Source organism: Triticum urartu, chromosome 3 (assembly GCF_003073215.2).
Source record: "Triticum urartu cultivar G1812 chromosome 3, Tu2.1, whole genome shotgun sequence".
In the NCBI taxonomy this organism is placed as follows: Eukaryota; Viridiplantae; Streptophyta; class Magnoliopsida; order Poales; family Poaceae; genus Triticum; species Triticum urartu.
Genome location: NC_053024.1, coordinates 672,169,370 through 672,187,081, shown reverse-complemented (window position 1 = coordinate 672,187,081; position 17,712 = coordinate 672,169,370). Strand labels below are relative to the sequence as shown.

The following is a 17,712-nucleotide window of genomic DNA, read 5'->3' as shown; positions in this document are numbered from 1 at the left end:
CACACCCGATCATCATGTGGTGCTTCGAAACAACAAACCTTCGCAACGGTGCACAGTTAGGTGGAACACATTTCTTGAAATTTTAGTGAGGGATCATCTTACTTAAGCTATCATCGTTCTAAGCAAATAAGATGTAAAACATGATAAACATCACATGCAATCAAATAGTGACATGATATGGCCAATATCATTTTGCTACTTTTGATCTCCATCTTCGGGGCTCCATGATCATCGTTGTCACCGGCATGACACCATGATCTCCATCATCGTGTCTTCTTGAAGTTGTCTCGTCATCTATTACTTCTACTACTATGGCTAACGCTTTAGCAATAAAGTAAAGTAATTACATGACGTTTATGTTGACACGCAGGTCATAAATAAATTAAGACAACTCCTATGGCTCATGCCGGTTGTCATACTCATCGACATGCAAGTCGTGATTCCTATTACAAGAACATGATCAATATCATACATCACATATATCATTCATCACATCCTTTTGGCCATATCACATCACAAGGCATATGCTGCAAAAACAAGTTAGATGTCCTCTAATTGTTGTTGCAAGTTTTTTTACATGGCTGCTATAGGTTTCTAGCAAGAACGTTTCTTACCTACGCGAAAACCACAACGTGATATGCCAATTTCTATTTACCCTTCATAAGGACCCTTTTCATCGAATCCGATCCGAATAAAGTGGGAGAGACAGACACCCGCTAGCCACCTTATGCAACTAGTGCATGTCAGTCGGTAGAACCAGTCTCACGTAAGAGTACGTGTAAGGTCGGTCCGGGGCGCTTCATCCCACGATGCCGCCGAATCAAGATAAGACTAGTAACGGCAAGTAAATTGACAATATCGACGCCCACAACTGCTTTGTGTTCTACTCGTGCATAGAAACTACGCGTAGACCTAGCTCATGATGCCACTGTTGGGGATCGTAGCAGAAATTTAAAATTTTCTATGCATCACCAAGATCAATCTATGGAGTAATCTAGCAACGAGGGGAAGGAGAGTGCATCTACATACCCTTGTAGATCGCTAAGCGGAAGCGTTCAAGTGAACGGGGTTGATGGAGTCGTACTCGTCGTGATCCAAATCACCGATGATCCTAGCGCTGAACGGACGGCACCTCCGTGTTCAACACACGTACGGAACGGAGACGTCTCCCACGCCTTGATCCAGTAAGGAGGAGGGAGAGGTTGAGGAAGAGAGTCCAACAGCAGCACGACGGCGTGGTGGTGATGGAGTGGCAGTTCTTCGGCAGGGCTTCGCCAAGCTCACGCGGAGGAGGAGAGGTATTGGAGGGGAGGGGCTGCGCCAGGTTCAAGCGTTGTGGCCGCCCTCCCACCCCTCCACTATTTATAGGTGGGGAGAGAGGGGGCCGCCCCCCTTAGATCCCATCTAGGGTTGGGGGCGGCGGCCAAGGGGGGAGGAGTGCCTCCCAAGTCAAGTGGAGGCCCTCCCCCTTAGGGTTTCCCCTCTCCCATGTGCATGGGCCTTGGGGGGGCTGGTGCCCTTGGCCCATTAAGGTTAGGGCGCCCCCCTACAGCCCATGCTGCTGTATTGGACGTGGTGGAACATTTTCCGGACCTCCGGACCCCTCCGGAATCCTTCAGAACCTTCCGGAAGCTTCCCGGTACAATACCGGAAAATCTGAACTTTTCCCGGAACCTGAACAACAACTTTCCATATATAAATCTTTACCTCTGGACCATTCCGGAACTCCTGCTAACGTCCGGGATCTCATCCGGGACTCCGAACAACATTCGGTAATCACATACAAGTCTTCCTAATAACCCTAGTGTCATCGAACCTTAAGTGTGTAGACCCTACGGGTTCGGGAACCATGCAGACATGACCGAGACAACTCTCCGACCAATAACCAACAGCGGGATCTGGATACCCATGTTGGCTCCCACATGTTCCACGATGATCTCATCGGATGAACCACGATGTCGAGGATTCAATCAATCGTGTATTCAATTCCCTTTGTCCAGCGGTATTGTACTTGCCCGAGATTCGATCGTCGGTATCCCGATACCTTGTTCAATCTCGTTACCGGCAAGTCTCTTTACTCGTTCCGTAACACATCATCCCGTGTCAACTCCTTGGTCACATTGTGCACATTATGATGATGTCCTACCGAGTGGGCCCAGAGATACCTCTCCGTTTACACGGAGTGACAAATCCCAGTCTCGATTCGTGCCAACCCAATAGACACTTTCGGAGATACCTGTAGTGTACCTTTATAGCCACCCAGTTACGTTGTGACGTTTGGCACACCCAAAGCACTCCTACGGTATCCGGGAGTTGCACAATCTCATGGTCTAAGGAAATGATACTTGACATTAGAAAAGCTTTAGCAAACGAACTACACGATCTTGTGCTAGGCTTAGGATTGGGTCTTGTCCATCACATCATTCTCCTAATGATGTGATCCCGTTATCAACGACATCCAATGTCCATGGTTAGAAAACCGTAACCATCTATTGATCAACGAGCTAGTCAACTAGAGGCTTACTAGGGACATGGTGTTGTCTATGTATCCACACATGTATCTGAGTTTCCTATCAATACAATTCTAGCATGGATAATAAACAATTATCATGAACAATGAAATATGATATAATAATAACTAATTTATTATTGCCTCTAGGGCATATTTCCAACACTACCCACCTTAGGCTCCAAATGACCAAACATAAATCCAACCTCTCTATCACTTGATCCCGCAATTGCGCGCAAAAAATCCGCCAGAAACCCAACGTCGTGCAAACCATAGCCTTCTTCAAATGGCCCTACCTCCCACAAGCCTAGCGTCCTCAGCCTCATCCCTTGAGGAGTAATCTCTGCTCCAAAACACAAGTACGCCCCATGTCCTAAATTTTGCATCTACACATTCGAGTCTATACATGACCCCCCCCCCATACACACACACACACACCTACACACACAAATTGTATAATAGGAAGGAAAGCATATTATCATGTTGAGTTGACTACACACAGTTGGTATTATCAAGACCAGCACAGAAGATAGAAGGTGTCCTCAACATAATAAGCACATTTGGTAAAAACATAATATATTGTCTAGTAAGTAAAAATATCATTACCCATAAAATAAAATAAAAATAGGTGTTAAAATTTTCAGCATAACACCACAATGTTGGTGAGTGAAACAAACATTTTTTGTTGTGGCAACATAATGGGGTACAACATGCTATTTGTAGGAACCAACAAGAATTGATGTGAAAAGAAAAAGAAAAACTGATGAACATGACAAGCACATGGCAAAAACTATAAGCATAGGTGGTAAAATACTAAAGGAGTAAGTGATATGTAGCTACATAATCCATAACATGACAATTTCAACAAGTTAGAAAACTTATCAATGTGGCAACTTCATAATAATAATCATGACAATTACAATACAATCTATAGCGACACCGGTGTTAAAGAAAAGCACACAATGACTGATAACAAGCTATCAACACAAATGGTGAAATCATCACAATGACTGGCAATCACATCACCTCGAGATGGAAAAGTGTATTATCTACAAAGAAAACCATGCATCGAATCCCTAAGCATGCTAGACTACAAATAGGTCAGATAAAGAAACAATAAAGAACACATGAAAATGAATCGTATGTTATCAACAAGGAAACCTAGCCCTATAATTCACAAAACAAAATTCGAATGCGCCAAAAGGACCACCAAAGGCACAAACCAATATAAAATACTACAAAACAAATCTCGAATTCCAGCCAGTAACTCCTATGACAACAACAATAAGAATAAAAACAAATCCCACCCACCTCCTCTCCTTAATTTGTCCCGCTAGATGAAACCATCAGGGAATATTCCATCTCCTCTAAGAGTTGGCCCTCGTATCCACAAACACTTGAGCCAACTGTATGTTGTTCGACTGCGTGTGTGTGTTGTCCAGATTCATCAACTCCCCACCACCCTGCCTCCGGATCCAAATTACCAAACATAAATCCAACCTCTTTATCACTTGACCCCCCTCCCCCCCCCACCCCGCGTGTGCTTGTGCACAAAAAATCCACCACAAACCCAACACCGTGCAAAGCATAGCCTTCCTCGAATTACCCTAAGCCCCACAATCCTAGCATCCTCATTCCTTGAGGAGCAATCTCTGCTTCAAAACACAAGTACGCCCCATGTCCCAAAATGTGTGCCTATGTCTTGTTTTTTTACATCGGTCTCGATGAATGGGTGGATGCACTAGGCTTGAACCCCTGCCGGAGACAACATTGATGGCCGTATAGTAATGGAGAGACAATGTGGATTGGGGCGAGAGCGATGCAATAAAGAGGAGGGAAATTAAAAAGTAGCTGACACTCCTAGGAATGGACTCGTCATCACTGCGCATCGTAAATCAGCAATCACACTCTTCTTCTGATCACTCTGTCCATGCCACTTGGCACACTTTGGATCGCATGGTCCCTACGCACCGATCAAATGATGGCAATGAGTCGTGCTACTGTGTAGCCATGTGAAACACCATCCCGGAAATTTTGCGTTCCTAAAATAAAAGTTTACACAAAAATAAGGTGGCAAAGATACCCCTATTTTCTTAGGGCGCATGGTGATGACGGGGTCAGCCGACGAATAAAGTTTCCTCGAGCCGCCTCATCTCGAACGGGATCATTTGTAGCAGTGTCGATGGCATGTTGGCGTAGATTCTTGATCTTTCGCAGTTTGGTCATGCGGCCTCTTCTGTGTCACACCGTGTAGGCTTCGGTGCCGGCGTGAGGCTCGTGAATTCTTTCTTTCGGAGGTTAGGATATTTTTTTCCTTGATCTTTCGACAATTTCTTCTCCATAGCATTGGTCCGGTAGGATCATGATCTTGATGACTTCTTCTCCGAGATCAACAAAGACCAGTTGGCTCTGGCAATGGAGATGAAATTATCGCTGGCACCATGTATGCATGGCCACTACACATGGCAAGAGCACATCTTGCTAGTAGTAGAAGATATATGTAAGGTGTAAGGCCAACTCCAACGTTAGACCTCATCCGGTCTGGTTTCGTCTGTTTGGGGCAAAACCTGGCCCAACAGGAGTATCCAAACACACAAAGTTGTCCGCAAACGTCCGTTTCGGTCCGGCCCAACCTTAGACCCAGACCAAACTTGGGCCACAATGCATCTGCACGGACAAAAGCAGACACTCTCTTTGCCCCCTCTCATCCGCTCGTGTCCGCTAGTGGCCCACAAATCAACGATAGCAACTTGACCCCACCGCTCGCACTCGCCCGCCGCCGCGAGCAAATGCGTCAGCGTTATCGCCCTCCTGATGCTGGCACGTGCCCGCCACCTGGGCGACGCTGCAGGGAGGCGGAGGAACCCGTCCCTCCCACGCTCCTCGTTGAGGCCATGCCAGTCGCCCGCCGCCATCCTCCTCCTCCCCGCACCTCGCCTCACCGGAGTCGCCGGGGCGACGCTGCGGCGGCCGCGGATGAGGCACGGCGTCTGTCTGTCGGAGCTGCCGGATGGAGTTCGTGTGTGTTTAGGGGTTGGGGCCTCTCTTGCGCGTTGGGCGCAGATGCGTCGCCCGACCATCTGCCCCCCGGTCGCTGCCTATTTCCCATCCCAAGCGGATAAATGTCCGCGTCCGATTTGGGGGTCTGCGTTGGAGTTGGCCCAACTCCACCGCGCGACCCCAAATGGACGTCCGTTTTGTCCGGATTCTGTCCGTTTGGGTAGCGATTTGGGGTCATGTCCGGGCGTGTCCTGGGATGCGGTGGCCGTGCGCCCAGCGCGCGGCCGCATCCATTTGCCCCATCATGTCCGCGTCTATTTAAAAAAGCAGAAGCAATGTTTCAAATGCCAAGCCCTAGTTCAGGCCAGCGGCCCCGGTTCATCACGCCGGAAACAGAGCCAGCGGCCTACACGTACATCGCCGGCATCAGCCAGCGGCCGGCAACACAGCCAGCCTCCAAAAATGAATAGTTTTCCTCGCCGGCAACACAGCCAGCGGCTGGCAAGACAGTCGGCCACCAAAATGAATGTTTTCTCGCCGGCACACAGCCAGCGGCCCAGCGGGCGGGCGGCACCCATGCCAGCCTCCAAAAAGAACGGCCACGGCCGATCGGACGACCTAGTTCAGGCCTTCGGCTTCGAGCATCTCCTTCTGCTTGGCCTCGAACCAGGCCCTCGTCTTGTCGCTCATCTTCGACAAGTCCACGCTCATGATCGCAAGGGCCACCTCATTCGCTTTGGTGGTGGCGTTCGTGGCCTCGATGTCGAGCTGCCTCTGCCTGGCCTTGACGTTGTCGGCCTCGATGTCGAGCTGCCTTTGCCGGGCCGCCTCCTTCATGTCGATCTTCCTCCTCTTGGCCGCCTCCTCCATCTCAAGCTTCTTTGTTTGAAGGTCTAGGTATTGCTTCATTTGCTCCTCCTTGCTTTGCCGCTTCTTCTCGTCCCTCACATCCTTTTGGGACATCATGCCATGCAAAGTGTCATGCAATGCCATGGATGAGGCATCACGTATGTCATCAACCTTGGAGTTGGTCTTGCCCCTCTACCTCTTCAAGGCCTCGCCATCTCCACCTCCGGCGTACTTGGTCGTCTTTAGTCCTCTCTTCCTTTGTGGTTCACGGTATTGGTCCTTGAACTTAGGGCAATTGTTGATAATCATCCAACAATGCATAAGAGTGAATGGATTGTCATTGTGCCGGGCCTTGAATGCCTCCGAAGATTGAAATGCCTAAATCACATGATCAACAACAAGTGAACATGCAAACATATACACGGCCGAAGTGTCATGGCCGTAGCAAGGAAAGGGCTAGGAAGAGGAGAGCATACCATGTCCCCAACACCGAGACCACTCACGGGCCGTGCTTCAATGCTCTCTAATGCGGCGCAATACTTGTTGCACTCTTGTTGGATGAACAACCATCTCTTTTGAATCGAGCCGATGCCACGGTTGCTTGTAAATTGGTAGGGCTCAAACATCTTCCTTTCATGGAATGTTTTGTGGAATCTCGTCCAAAAAACAATGCCCTTTTGTTGCGCGCCGGTCCTCGGATCTTGGCTAATCTCCATCCAAGCTTGGCAAATCAACTTGTCCTCATCTTGTGTGTATGAACCCGTGCGAATGCTCTTCCTCTTCTTTTGTGCTTCCGCTCTTTGGATGAGCTCGTCAATGAACAATGGCTCGCCACTAATATCAACGTCATTGCCTTCCTCTTCATCACCTTCGACATAGATGTCATCGTCTTCATGCCATGAGTCACCATGGTCGTAGTCAGCACGGTCTTCGGCCTCTTCATCGGGCACGTACTCGGCGCGGCCATCCTGACTTTGGGTCTCCTAGGGGTCGTAGGCACGGCCATGCCCACCCTCGAAGATCACGTCCTCCATGTACTGGTTGTAGAAGGGGTCGTCGACCGTTGGCGTTGGGGTTGGCATTCTGTCAAACAAGACGCGGGGGGCCGGCATGGTGCATGTGCCTGCTTTCTTTGCATCTCGACGGACGGCCGCCCGCTGCTGCTGGACCCAGGCGTGACGTTGAGGTCGATGACGGTCGCGGGGCGCGGTGTGGACGGCCCGAACAAGCCCACGTCCGGCGACGCCGAGAAACGGGTCTGGCCGTCGTGCCTTGGCGGAGAAAAGCCGGGCGACATGGGCGCGGCGCGCGACGTCGGTGACTGGCAGTGCGTAGGCCGGGCGACCGACGAGCCTATGCTCGCCGGGCCGACGGCCGCTGCAGGGAACCCGGCCGGACGGCCCATGCCAAGGATGAGGATGGCGTGCGCTTTGTTGACGAGGTCCTCCTTCTCGTTGGCAGCGGCCTTGCGCCGCGCGGCCTCCAGCTCCTGGCGCTGGGCGGCGAACTTGGCCCCGGCGGCATTGACCTTGACGGCCGCTCTCCGTTCCCTCCTCTTTGCCGATTCCGCGTCCAACTCGGCGATCTCCTCCGGCGTGCACTCCGACCGTGGCTTCCTTGGCGCCTTCTTCTTCACCTTTGCGGGCGGGTCGACGGCCAGGCCGCCGGAACTCGGCGGGGCGTCGGCCATGGCCGGGGGAGAGAGGGGCGGCAGGAGGGACGTGGAAGGGTTTGGGGGAAATGGCGGCAAATAGGCGTGGGGGATTTTGGTTTCTCCCACCGACAGGCGGGCCAGGGGAGGACAAGCGCGCGCGTCCCGCCCGTCCGCGCGCTGTCCGTTTCACCCCGAAACCGGCGCAAACTTGGGCCGGGGATGGGTCAAAAGCGGACACAAAACGGACAAAAGTCCGTTTGCGCCCGCGCGCTGGGCCGTCTCGTTTGTCCATTTTACCTCAAACGGACGGGGACGGACAGGATAGGGTCGCGCGGTGGAATTGGCCTAAGCTACGGGCCTGCCTACGTAGAGTCAGTGGCGGAGCCAGGATTGAAGAAAGCCCCGGGCCTAAAAAAAAATTGGCCGCAAGGGGAAATCTTAATGTCGATAAGGCGTTTTAACTACCTCAAAAAATACCCCATACAAAATATGGTTCAATTGCACAAATTTTTTAGAATATAAACTCAATGCTTAACGATACAACAAAATAGATAAAAACATGACAAAAACTATAAAGAACAGTATGTGATAAAAAAGAGTACCTAATCAATGGTTTACTTCATCAATGCCTCACATAATCTCATCAACGGTGGAAGAAGAGCCAACACCTTCAAGACATCAAAATCAATTTTTCATAAGAGGGGGTATAAACATCAAGTGATACAAATATAAAACCTTACCACTTCGATGAGGTAAATGCACTTTGTGAGACCTATATGATTGAAAGTGATATACAATATGTATTGAAATTGGTAATTACATCAATTTGAGTTCAATAATACCCTAGATATATGACTGGATACACACACACACATTATTTCAATTAAAGTTCAGTTCAAAGCAAATTATACATTAATACAAGTAGAACATGGTATAAATGGAGAGCATTAGGGGAGAAACAGCGAGAACATCAAACAAAATTACGTGGTGCGGCAGCGGCAGTCGACAATGAAGCAGCGGGGCGAGGGCGAACGATGCACAGGACAGGAGCAGGGAAGGGGGGGTGGAGGGGCGGAGGCGACAGCACGGCGAACGGCGGCCTGAGCGCTGGGAGATGGATCTTGTCCTGCGTGCGTGCGGACTCGGCGGCGGCGTTTCGTCTGCGCTCGATCGTGGGGTTGTGTTGCCTCATGCGTGCGTGTGTTCTGGTAAGGCAGCCCATCAAGGTTTGGGCCTTCGTCTTTCCACCGAGCTGCACCTCGGGCCTGGAAAAAAATCTATATAATTATAGCCTGTGAAACTTTTCATGCCCCGGGCCTGGGCCCTGGGTGCCCGGGGCCCAGCTCCGCCCCTGCGTAGAGTACTAACCCGGACACACGGGCCACGTACCCAACGCAGACAGACACGCATACACATCTGGCATCCATCCGTCCGCGAAGATAAACTCAATTCGATCACCCGAAAGAAAAGCTAGCTAGCTTAGCTGTGTTGCACTCGCACCCAACACTGCACGCATGCATGACGACGTAAGGTAGGTACGGTAGGAACAAGCTGCTGATGCAGTGCAGATAAACCTCTGACCGACCGGCCCGAAGCTAGCTAGCAGGGTCATGCATGCATGCATGAACCGTCCAAAGAAGTACAGTACGTACGTGAGGGAAAATGTCGTGCACGGGAGCGCCAACAGCCGACCGACCACACCCCCGCCCCTTCGAGCAAGACTGTCCATTTTCCGGACAAGGCCGGCCGGGCGACTATCCTGAGACGTGGTCGGTCGACGGTGGGCGTATGCGATTCACGAACCTTCCCCGCCACTACGTCTACGCCTTTTGTTTTTCTGTCCGGAAATGTAATTGTGAAGATTTTATTTTGGCCACTCATTAGTAGTAGACCATATATGTATTATTTTTCTGTCGCATCCGGAATGTAAATGTAGAGAATTTAATTTTTGCCATTCATTGTGACTAAATATATTATTTGGTACGGAATTAATACCGTATAACTCGGTAATCGATCTAGAAATGTAACCCGTACGCGCTTTCAAAGATTTGATTTTGGGCCATTAATGTACTATATATAGATTTTGTGATATACAAAACTAATGCCACCAAATATTGTGTTTAAGAGCAACGTATCCACCGATGTTAATACGTATCTTGTAACTCACGTATATCCCAAATAAGTTCTCCGTAAACGATAAATCTTGAAAATCTCTTACGACTCTTACTAGCTTCCAGACGAAGGGAGCCTGATCGAGCTAAATCGAAAGCACAAAGAAATAGTCAAGTGTATCAACACAAAATCTTTTGGATATGCAAGATGTTGTTGGTATATTGTTTTCGAACTATAACGCGTTCAGCGATATTAATACATATATTATGACTGACGTATTGTCGAATAAATTCTTGGTGAAAGACAAGTCTTGAAAATCTTTGATGATTTACACTATCTTCCAAATGAAGGGAGTCCGACCGATCCACCGAACCTCGGAAGCACGAAGAAACAGTCAGGCGACTCAACACAAAATCGCTTAATACAAGTGTATCCAGTGATATTAGTACGCCTCTTGTAACTCACGTATATACCGCATAAATTGTCGGTAAATGATAAATCTTGAAGATCTTTTGCAACTTCTACTAGCTTCCAGACGAAGGGAGTTCGACCGCGTCGAAAGCACGAAGAAATAGTCAAGTGTCTCAACACAAAATCTTTTAGATATGCAACATCTTGTTGTTATATACATGTTGGAGACGGCACCGAAATCCACTTGTGCATGTTTGTAGTTTTAATTTTTTTTATCAGCGGTGTTTTTGTAAGGCGTGGACAAAACAGTATATGACATATTGCACTTTTAAGAACATTCTAAATTAAGGCTAAGAAGCAAAATCAAGTGCGTGTTATATGCATGGAAGGGAGGAACAAGGATGGGACAGCGCAAGGCTGTCATGCATGCAATCCAATCGCCCTTCCCTCCATCTGTCCGGAGAAATCTGGGTCCCCTTCCCCTCTGCCTTTGGCATCTTCCATTCGCTTCAGGCTTTTCAGCTGTCCATCATGTACAGCTCACAAGGATGGGCAGGCATTCCATTCCATGAGAGAGAGAGAGAGAGTGAGAGAGCGCCCAGCTCCATCCATCCATTTGTCAAGACCCCAACTTAAAGCGACTCACAAAAGTCTTTCTTCTTTTTAAATTGTATTTTTTTTCTAGAATATGCACGAGTGTGCATATCATATATTAAAGAAGAAAGGGGCAAAGAGACCCTCCACAAAGTTTAGAACCGTAATTACAAGGCTCACACAGGCCTCCACCACCACACACAGAGCTCGTTCGGGATTATTCACCACTAGCCCGCCTATGGATACCACCAAAGTAAAATTCTATGTCACCCTTAAACTTCCCTGCCGATCTCCAAGTGCGTCCTTCACGATCAATGTTCTGGAGTGCCGTTTGGAGTGATGGTGTCTCTCTGTCAAACACAATGGCGTTGCGGTGTTTCCACGGTTCCCACAAGCATAGTGTGCTGTCCCAGTCTTATTATTATTAGCATAATTTCTTTGGAGGAATATAATTAGCAGAAACCCGGACAAAAAATAATTCAGCAGGAACAAATTGGCATTTGGGGACTGCGAAATAATCCTGTGGATGCATGCATGCTTGTGAGCAGTGTGGTAGCGGCAAAATTGACAAATTTGACCTATAGACGAAATCAAATCACAGAATGAACTGCCCGTGAAACTATTTCACGCGGCTGACCTTTTTGTGTGACGCCCGACATGAAGGCGTCACACTACACTGTGCAACGCTTCGCAGATAGGCGCTACACGCCTGAGCAGCGTCGCACCCATATGATCCGAAAATTACTAAGTCAGTGTGCAGCGCCTGAGAGCTAGGCGCCACACACTATACAGTGTAGCGCCTAGCTTCTAGGCGTTGCACTAGTGGTTGCTTCATTTTGTAGTGCAACCACTAGTGCAGCGCCTGAGAGTTAGGCGCCACACTATACAGTGCAGCGCCTAGCTCGTAGGCTCTGCACAATGACTTAGCATTTTTTAGGCAGTTTGTAGTGCAACGTTGGCCAGGCGTGTAGCGCCTATCTGTGAGGCGTTGCACAATGTAGTGTGACGCCTTCGTGTCGGGCGTCACATAAAAAGGTCAGCCGCGTGAAATAGTTTCACGAGCAGTTTATTCTGTGATTTGATTTCGTTCACAGGTCAAATTTGCCTATGGTAGCGGCAATACGTCAGTGGCGGAGCTTCACGGGGGCCAAAAGGCCCCCCCCTACACCAGGCAAACTCTTAACGGTGCCCCTACATGTTAGGCTTGATTATCAAATGTTTTTTAAAGTTCATGCATAATTTATCTTCTTCGTCCTCTCAACAATTTTTTTTAAAGTAGAAGAAAAATCCATGAGATGGCAGTAAGTAGGGGGTAAAAAAGTTGGTATGGATGTGAGGACGAAGGAAACGCATGGTGACGGCGATGGCCGCGTACAGCTCACTGGTCACAGCGGCGGCCCACTCCACTCCAGTCCACTCCGTAGGGAGGGAGGGAGGGACGAGCCTGCAGCAAGACGCCATGCATGGATGGATGGATGCAAGTGTCACAGCGGCGATCCGTATGGCTTGGATCGAGCGAGCTAGGCAGGCTGTACCACTACCACTGTAGTTCATGCATGCACGCACGTAGTATATCTGGGTGGATCAACGAGTTAATTTAGAAAAGATTTAGCAATATTCGCTCATTCATTCATTCCGAGTTCCGAAGCGTGTGCTTTCTGGTCTGGGGCTGGGCTAGCTACTGCTCGCACTAGGTGACAAGTGACAAGGCCTCCGTGCGTCCGTCAGGCCAGGAAAGAAGAAGGGCGTGTGCAGCTTTTCTGCTCTGGTGCCTGTGAGGAGGTGTGCATGCAGCTGCTGTCCGCCTGTCTTCCAGCTCTGCTCGGCCCGCCCGGCCGCTTCCTCCATGCTCGGCAATCATTGACGCCTTCTATTCTACTACCACGCCATTTCTTGTTGAGCTCGCGCGATCGACAGAAAGATTCATCCATTTACCCGAGCATATGATAATCCGACGATACGATGCAACGAATTGCCGAATAGTAAAATATGCCGCGAAAAAGAAGTAGACAACGAATCGGGAGAATGGGTGGCCGCGTCGCCGCCCGTCCGTCGGCGCGGTGTCGCGATCCCCACGAACTGTCGCCTCGCCTTTGGGGGCAATCATTGGGCCGGGCTGGGAGATGCCTCCATCCCTCTCATTCTTTTCTCTCTCGGCAGAGGCGATCTTGCTAATTAAGGAGGGATTAAGAGCAGCGTATGCGACGTCAGCGTGGACCATGGCGGACCTGCTCAGCCCCGCCTCCGTTTTAGGCAGTAAGTAATTTTCTCACTGCCTGCAATGCAATGCGAATACAAGCGGCGGGCGCCTCACGTTTTTCCGAGGCACATTTTGGTGCGGCGCCTCCTAAGCTCGACCATTATATATACTTGGCCTGCTGGTTCCCTCCCGCTGGTGTTGGCTGGCTGTGCTGGCTCTCCTGTCCCCTCTCCCCTCTCCTGTCCTCCCCCAAACCCCTCCCCCTTTCCAATCATCGGCACCTGAGCAGGGAGGAGGAGGAGGAAGAAGGCACAGGTTTCTTGCCTCCCCTGCTTTCTTGCTGCCTCTCCATGTCCCCTGTTTTTCTCACTTCTCATGGATTCTTGCTGCTTCTCCATGTCCCCTGTTTCTTCTCATCTTCCATGATCGTAATCTGGATGTTCCTTGCACATTTTTCATGCTTGATTTTGGTTTCCTCCTCTGTTGATTTCTTGCCCTGAACCTAATAGGAACTTTTCCTTGTTGATGATGACAGACAGGGGCAGGGAGGGAGAAGAAGGGGATAAAAGTATCACGGCATGGCTTCAGCGTTTGATCCTGCTCTTGTGCCTGCAGGGAGATGACGCCAGGAGACCTCGTCAATCTGCAGGTATGCATGTTTGCTATTGGTTGCTTGGACATTCTCTCTGCTCTGGCTGATTGATATGATGGTCTTTGCATGCTCCTGGTCCTTTCTTGGACCAGGATCAGATGGATTTGATGTGTGCTCTGGGGATAAGATATTGTCTGCATGATTGCTGTGGAATTTGTTGATATAGGTTATTCGTTATAGATCATACTGCGTGCCTGCTATTCTTGTCATGTACTGTAGCACGTATAGATGGAGCAACAGTTGTGCGTCTGTTTTCTTTTTCATACTACTAGGAGCAATTCTTGTCTTACTGCATGATTTCCTTCAGCGCCCATAAGGCCAATGCCATATTGTTAGATCACACAAGTTGAAGAATTCTGCATTCTTCTCTTATTAGATTTCGATTTAACATGTAGTACAACTGGGGATTGTTAAAGGCATTGGTGGTTTGGAAGCACTACTACAGAGGAAGCTTTCGCATACCCCTTTATATGGGCGACGAAGCGTTCCTGTTATATATAGTGCTGTAGTGGACAGTTTTTTTGTGTCTGTATATGATCATGCATTGTCAACCAAATAGAAGAATATGCAGCGCAGTTTATTGTATTTGGGAGGCTCTTTGCATACCATGGGAATTTTATTAGTGCTACTCATGGCGCGAAATATTTGAATATTGCAACTGTCTGGGAAATAAAAGGCAAAAGGCGCAAAACGCAACGCCACGTAATTTTATGAGAATTCACGAGGCTCTTTAAATTACACGAGAATTTAGTACGTGTTACAGCGTGAAATTTCTCTGATGGTGCGAAATTTCTGAATATTGCAACGGCCGTGCACGTTATCTAGGAAATAAAAGGAATGCGATAAACGGCAAAAAGGCACGAACTGCCAGGCCACTTAATGTTCAGTTCTGAATGTCAACATGATTGCATTGTTCCATCTGATATTTTAGTTTTCCTTTCGCTGATTTATGCGCTAATAATTGCTTGGTCCGTGCTGCTTACGTCATTGTCGGAATGCGCTTACCTATTTTATAACTGCTCATATTCATCTCTTGTTTAACCGGTCCATCCATATATGGCACATATGTTCCATTTTGTACTCTGCAATTATTTAGTTCACTTTGTATTGTTGCGCTGTCGATTCAGCAATCTTTCGTTTATTCTTATTGCTTGTTCAAAGTTAAGTTCAGATAAATTAAATGTACTACTATTTAGGTTACATCTGCATCGCCACTGCTACAGAAATATTACTAGCCTGTTCTGAAGGAGGAAATTTCATACTAGATGTCAGACATTCTTGCAGTAGCTCTAGGAGGGGCTGCAGGAGGTTTGGCATTAGTTGGTGCCATCACACTCATTGTAGTGCTATGCCTACGGCACCGCAGAAGGAATTCAGATTCTTCAGAGAGTAATTCGTCGGGTCAAGCTCTTCCAGGTACCGCTCAAATTAGTTTTTGAGGGGCTTTTAATTTCACTGTTTTTCAGCTGGTGTCAGATTAGCATTTAGCTTAACAGACTGCTTTTATTATGTACTCTAGACATGCAAGGAGCAAGATGTATGACACTGGAGGAACTAAGGTCTGCTACAAATAACTTCAGCAGCTCGAATCTCGTCGGACATGGAATGTTCGGAGAGGTATACAACGGTTTGCTCCAGGATGGCACAATTATAGCGGTTAAAAGGCGGCATTCTCCTCCGAGCCAGGAATTTCTTCATGAGGTGCCAATTTTTTCTCCGTATCCGCCGATTCTCTAGAGTAGTGGCATGTTTTAAGAAATCAAAACCTTGCTTCCTGAGATCAAAACCAATACATGAACTCATGATTGTTGGTGCCTTTTGCTCCCCAGGTTAATTACTTATCGTCTATCCGTCGTCATCCCAACCTCGTAAATCTCTTGGGGTATTGCCAGGACAATGGCATGCAGATGCTTGTTTATCAGTATGTCCCCAATGGCAGCATTTCTACGCATTTGCATGGTGATTTTTCCATTGTGTGTTTCCTATTATTGTTCTGATGTGCAAGAAGAGCATCACAAGTGATAGCTTTTCTTTCTTTCTTGCCATCCTTCTACAGGAAATGGCCATTCTCCAACTGCAAGGCTAGAATTCAAGCAGAGACTTGCTATTGCTCATGGAACCGCTAAGGGTAAGTATACATCGGCACCAACTCCGCATTTCCATTATTGGCAGAGGCATGTTTTCATGACTACATTATGAATTGCCTCATTTTCAGTCACAATAGTTATGCAATGAATCTTATTATAATGACCTTTCCTATTACTGTTACTCAGGCCTGAGTCACCTGCATTCCATGACCCCTCCTGCTGTCCACATGAACTTCAAAACTGCTAATGTCCTGGTGGATGCGGATTTCTTACCAAAAGTTGCTGATACTGGCATCCGAGGCCTACTTGATCGACTAGGCAATGCTGGCCCGCCTTCGATGATATTCAATGATCCGTTCGTTGATCCTCGGTAATGACTGAGCTTCTTCTTTGGGGTGGTTAAAACTTAAAAGTTCATAATTACATCCCTTGACTTCCATTAGTGAATAGTACAAACTGTATGCTTTCAGTGTGCTGCCTGTGATAGTAGCAAATTTATCGGCATCCCGTGTCTGTTTTTAATGGAGATTTGTTGCATGACCAGGGGGAAGGAGTCCATGATTTTTTCCATACAAAGTGATGTATACAGTTTTGGTGTGTTCCTTGTGGAGTTGATCAGTGGAAGGACGGCTGCGTCTGATCAAGGCATTATTGAATGGGTAAATTCTACTGATTCCTGATGATTGTTCAATTCCTCTTTGCCATATTATTCTCATAATATCTATCACCATACTATCCATCTCTGATATGCAGGTTCGGAACTTTCAAGAATCAAGTGAAATCTCTGCAATAGCAGATAGGAGAATGACCAGTGGCTTTACCCCACGAGGCATGAAGGAATTGTTGCGCTTGGCATCGCGGTGCGTGAACCCGGCAAGCGAGGATCGTCCGTCGATGAGCCTGGTGGAAGCCGAGATACACCGGATACGCGAGCAGGAGATCAGGAGGACGACAGCCATGCCAGTGGGCGACACAACTGTGACCCTAGGCAGCCAGCTCTTCACATCACCAAGATGAAGAAGAATGGAAAGTTATAGCATTTCAAAGGCTAAGCTAGTTTTCCTCTTTCAGGGTTATAGATTAGCTATTCTAGCTCCAATTTTGCCCCATTAGTTTCTTCTCATAGTGAGCCAGCTCATCATCAGCTGTGCAACTCAAGTGTACAAAAAAGGAGGAGCTGTTAGGCTTCCCTTTTCACCCCTGGTGTATTTTCTTCGTTGTATTCGACATAGGGTTTCAACTTGTACAAAAAAGAATGACAATTCTTTTTTGCTAGACTTTTGTAACATCGAGAGGGTAGCGCCAAACTGGCAACTTTATATATCTCTACAATTTTAGACATTTGCCATTTGTAGTATGGTGTTTTCTGACAATTTGCTCTGCATTTTTTACAAGGATGCTTTATTTGAAGATCCTTTTCTTGGAGCTATGCCATCCCTGATTTCCTTAGAGAATGCTTATATCACTATCATACATGTCATCTGAACTGACCTCCATTTCTGAATCTAGCCAATGCGACCACCATTTCTGAATGGCACCTATGGTTGGATAAGGTCATCTCTGTTGACAGTGAAGTCCCAGAGCTCGCCGTACTTCTCGTTGAAGTCCCAGATGTCCATGGAGTTGTAGTCTGCGATGAGCTTG

General features: G+C 48.0%; 1 protein-coding gene across 4 annotated transcripts; it reads left to right on the top strand.

Moving 5' to 3' along the window:
• Positions 1-13,400: 13,400 nt before the first annotated feature.
• Positions 13,401-17,409, top strand: LOC125545839 (serine/threonine-protein kinase-like protein ACR4). Of its 4 annotated transcripts, none has more exons than XM_048709881.1 (9): positions 13,401-13,644; positions 13,865-13,978; positions 15,266-15,397; positions 15,501-15,682; positions 15,811-15,940; positions 16,038-16,109; positions 16,255-16,438; positions 16,613-16,727; positions 16,822-17,409. In XM_048709881.1, exons 1-9 carry the CDS (start codon positions 13,416-13,418, stop codon positions 17,083-17,085), a joined length of 1,422 nt encoding a protein of 473 aa, XP_048565838.1. In that variant the 5' UTR covers positions 13,401-13,415; the 3' UTR covers positions 17,086-17,409. The 4 variants fall into 4 exon arrangements, with proteins under 4 accessions (XP_048565838.1, XP_048565839.1, XP_048565840.1 ...); XM_048709882.1 differs by having other exon boundaries at positions 13,515-13,644; positions 15,247-15,397; XM_048709883.1 differs by having other exon boundaries at positions 13,624-13,644; positions 15,178-15,397.
• Positions 17,410-17,712: the final 303 nt, after the last annotated feature.

Bases quoted from the DNA above. Each gene is read 5' to 3' on its own strand.
- LOC125545839 (XM_048709881.1), top strand. From the start codon at position 13,416: ATGCGAATACAAGCGGCGGGCGCCTCACGTTTTTCCGAGGCACATTTT. The intron at 15,398-15,500 runs GTACCGCTCAAA...TATGTACTCTAG, and splicing joins GTCGGGTCAAGCTCTTCCAG to ACATGCAAGGAGCAAGATGT. The intron at 16,439-16,612 runs GTAATGACTGAG...TTGCATGACCAG, and splicing joins GATCCGTTCGTTGATCCTCG to GGGGAAGGAGTCCATGATTT.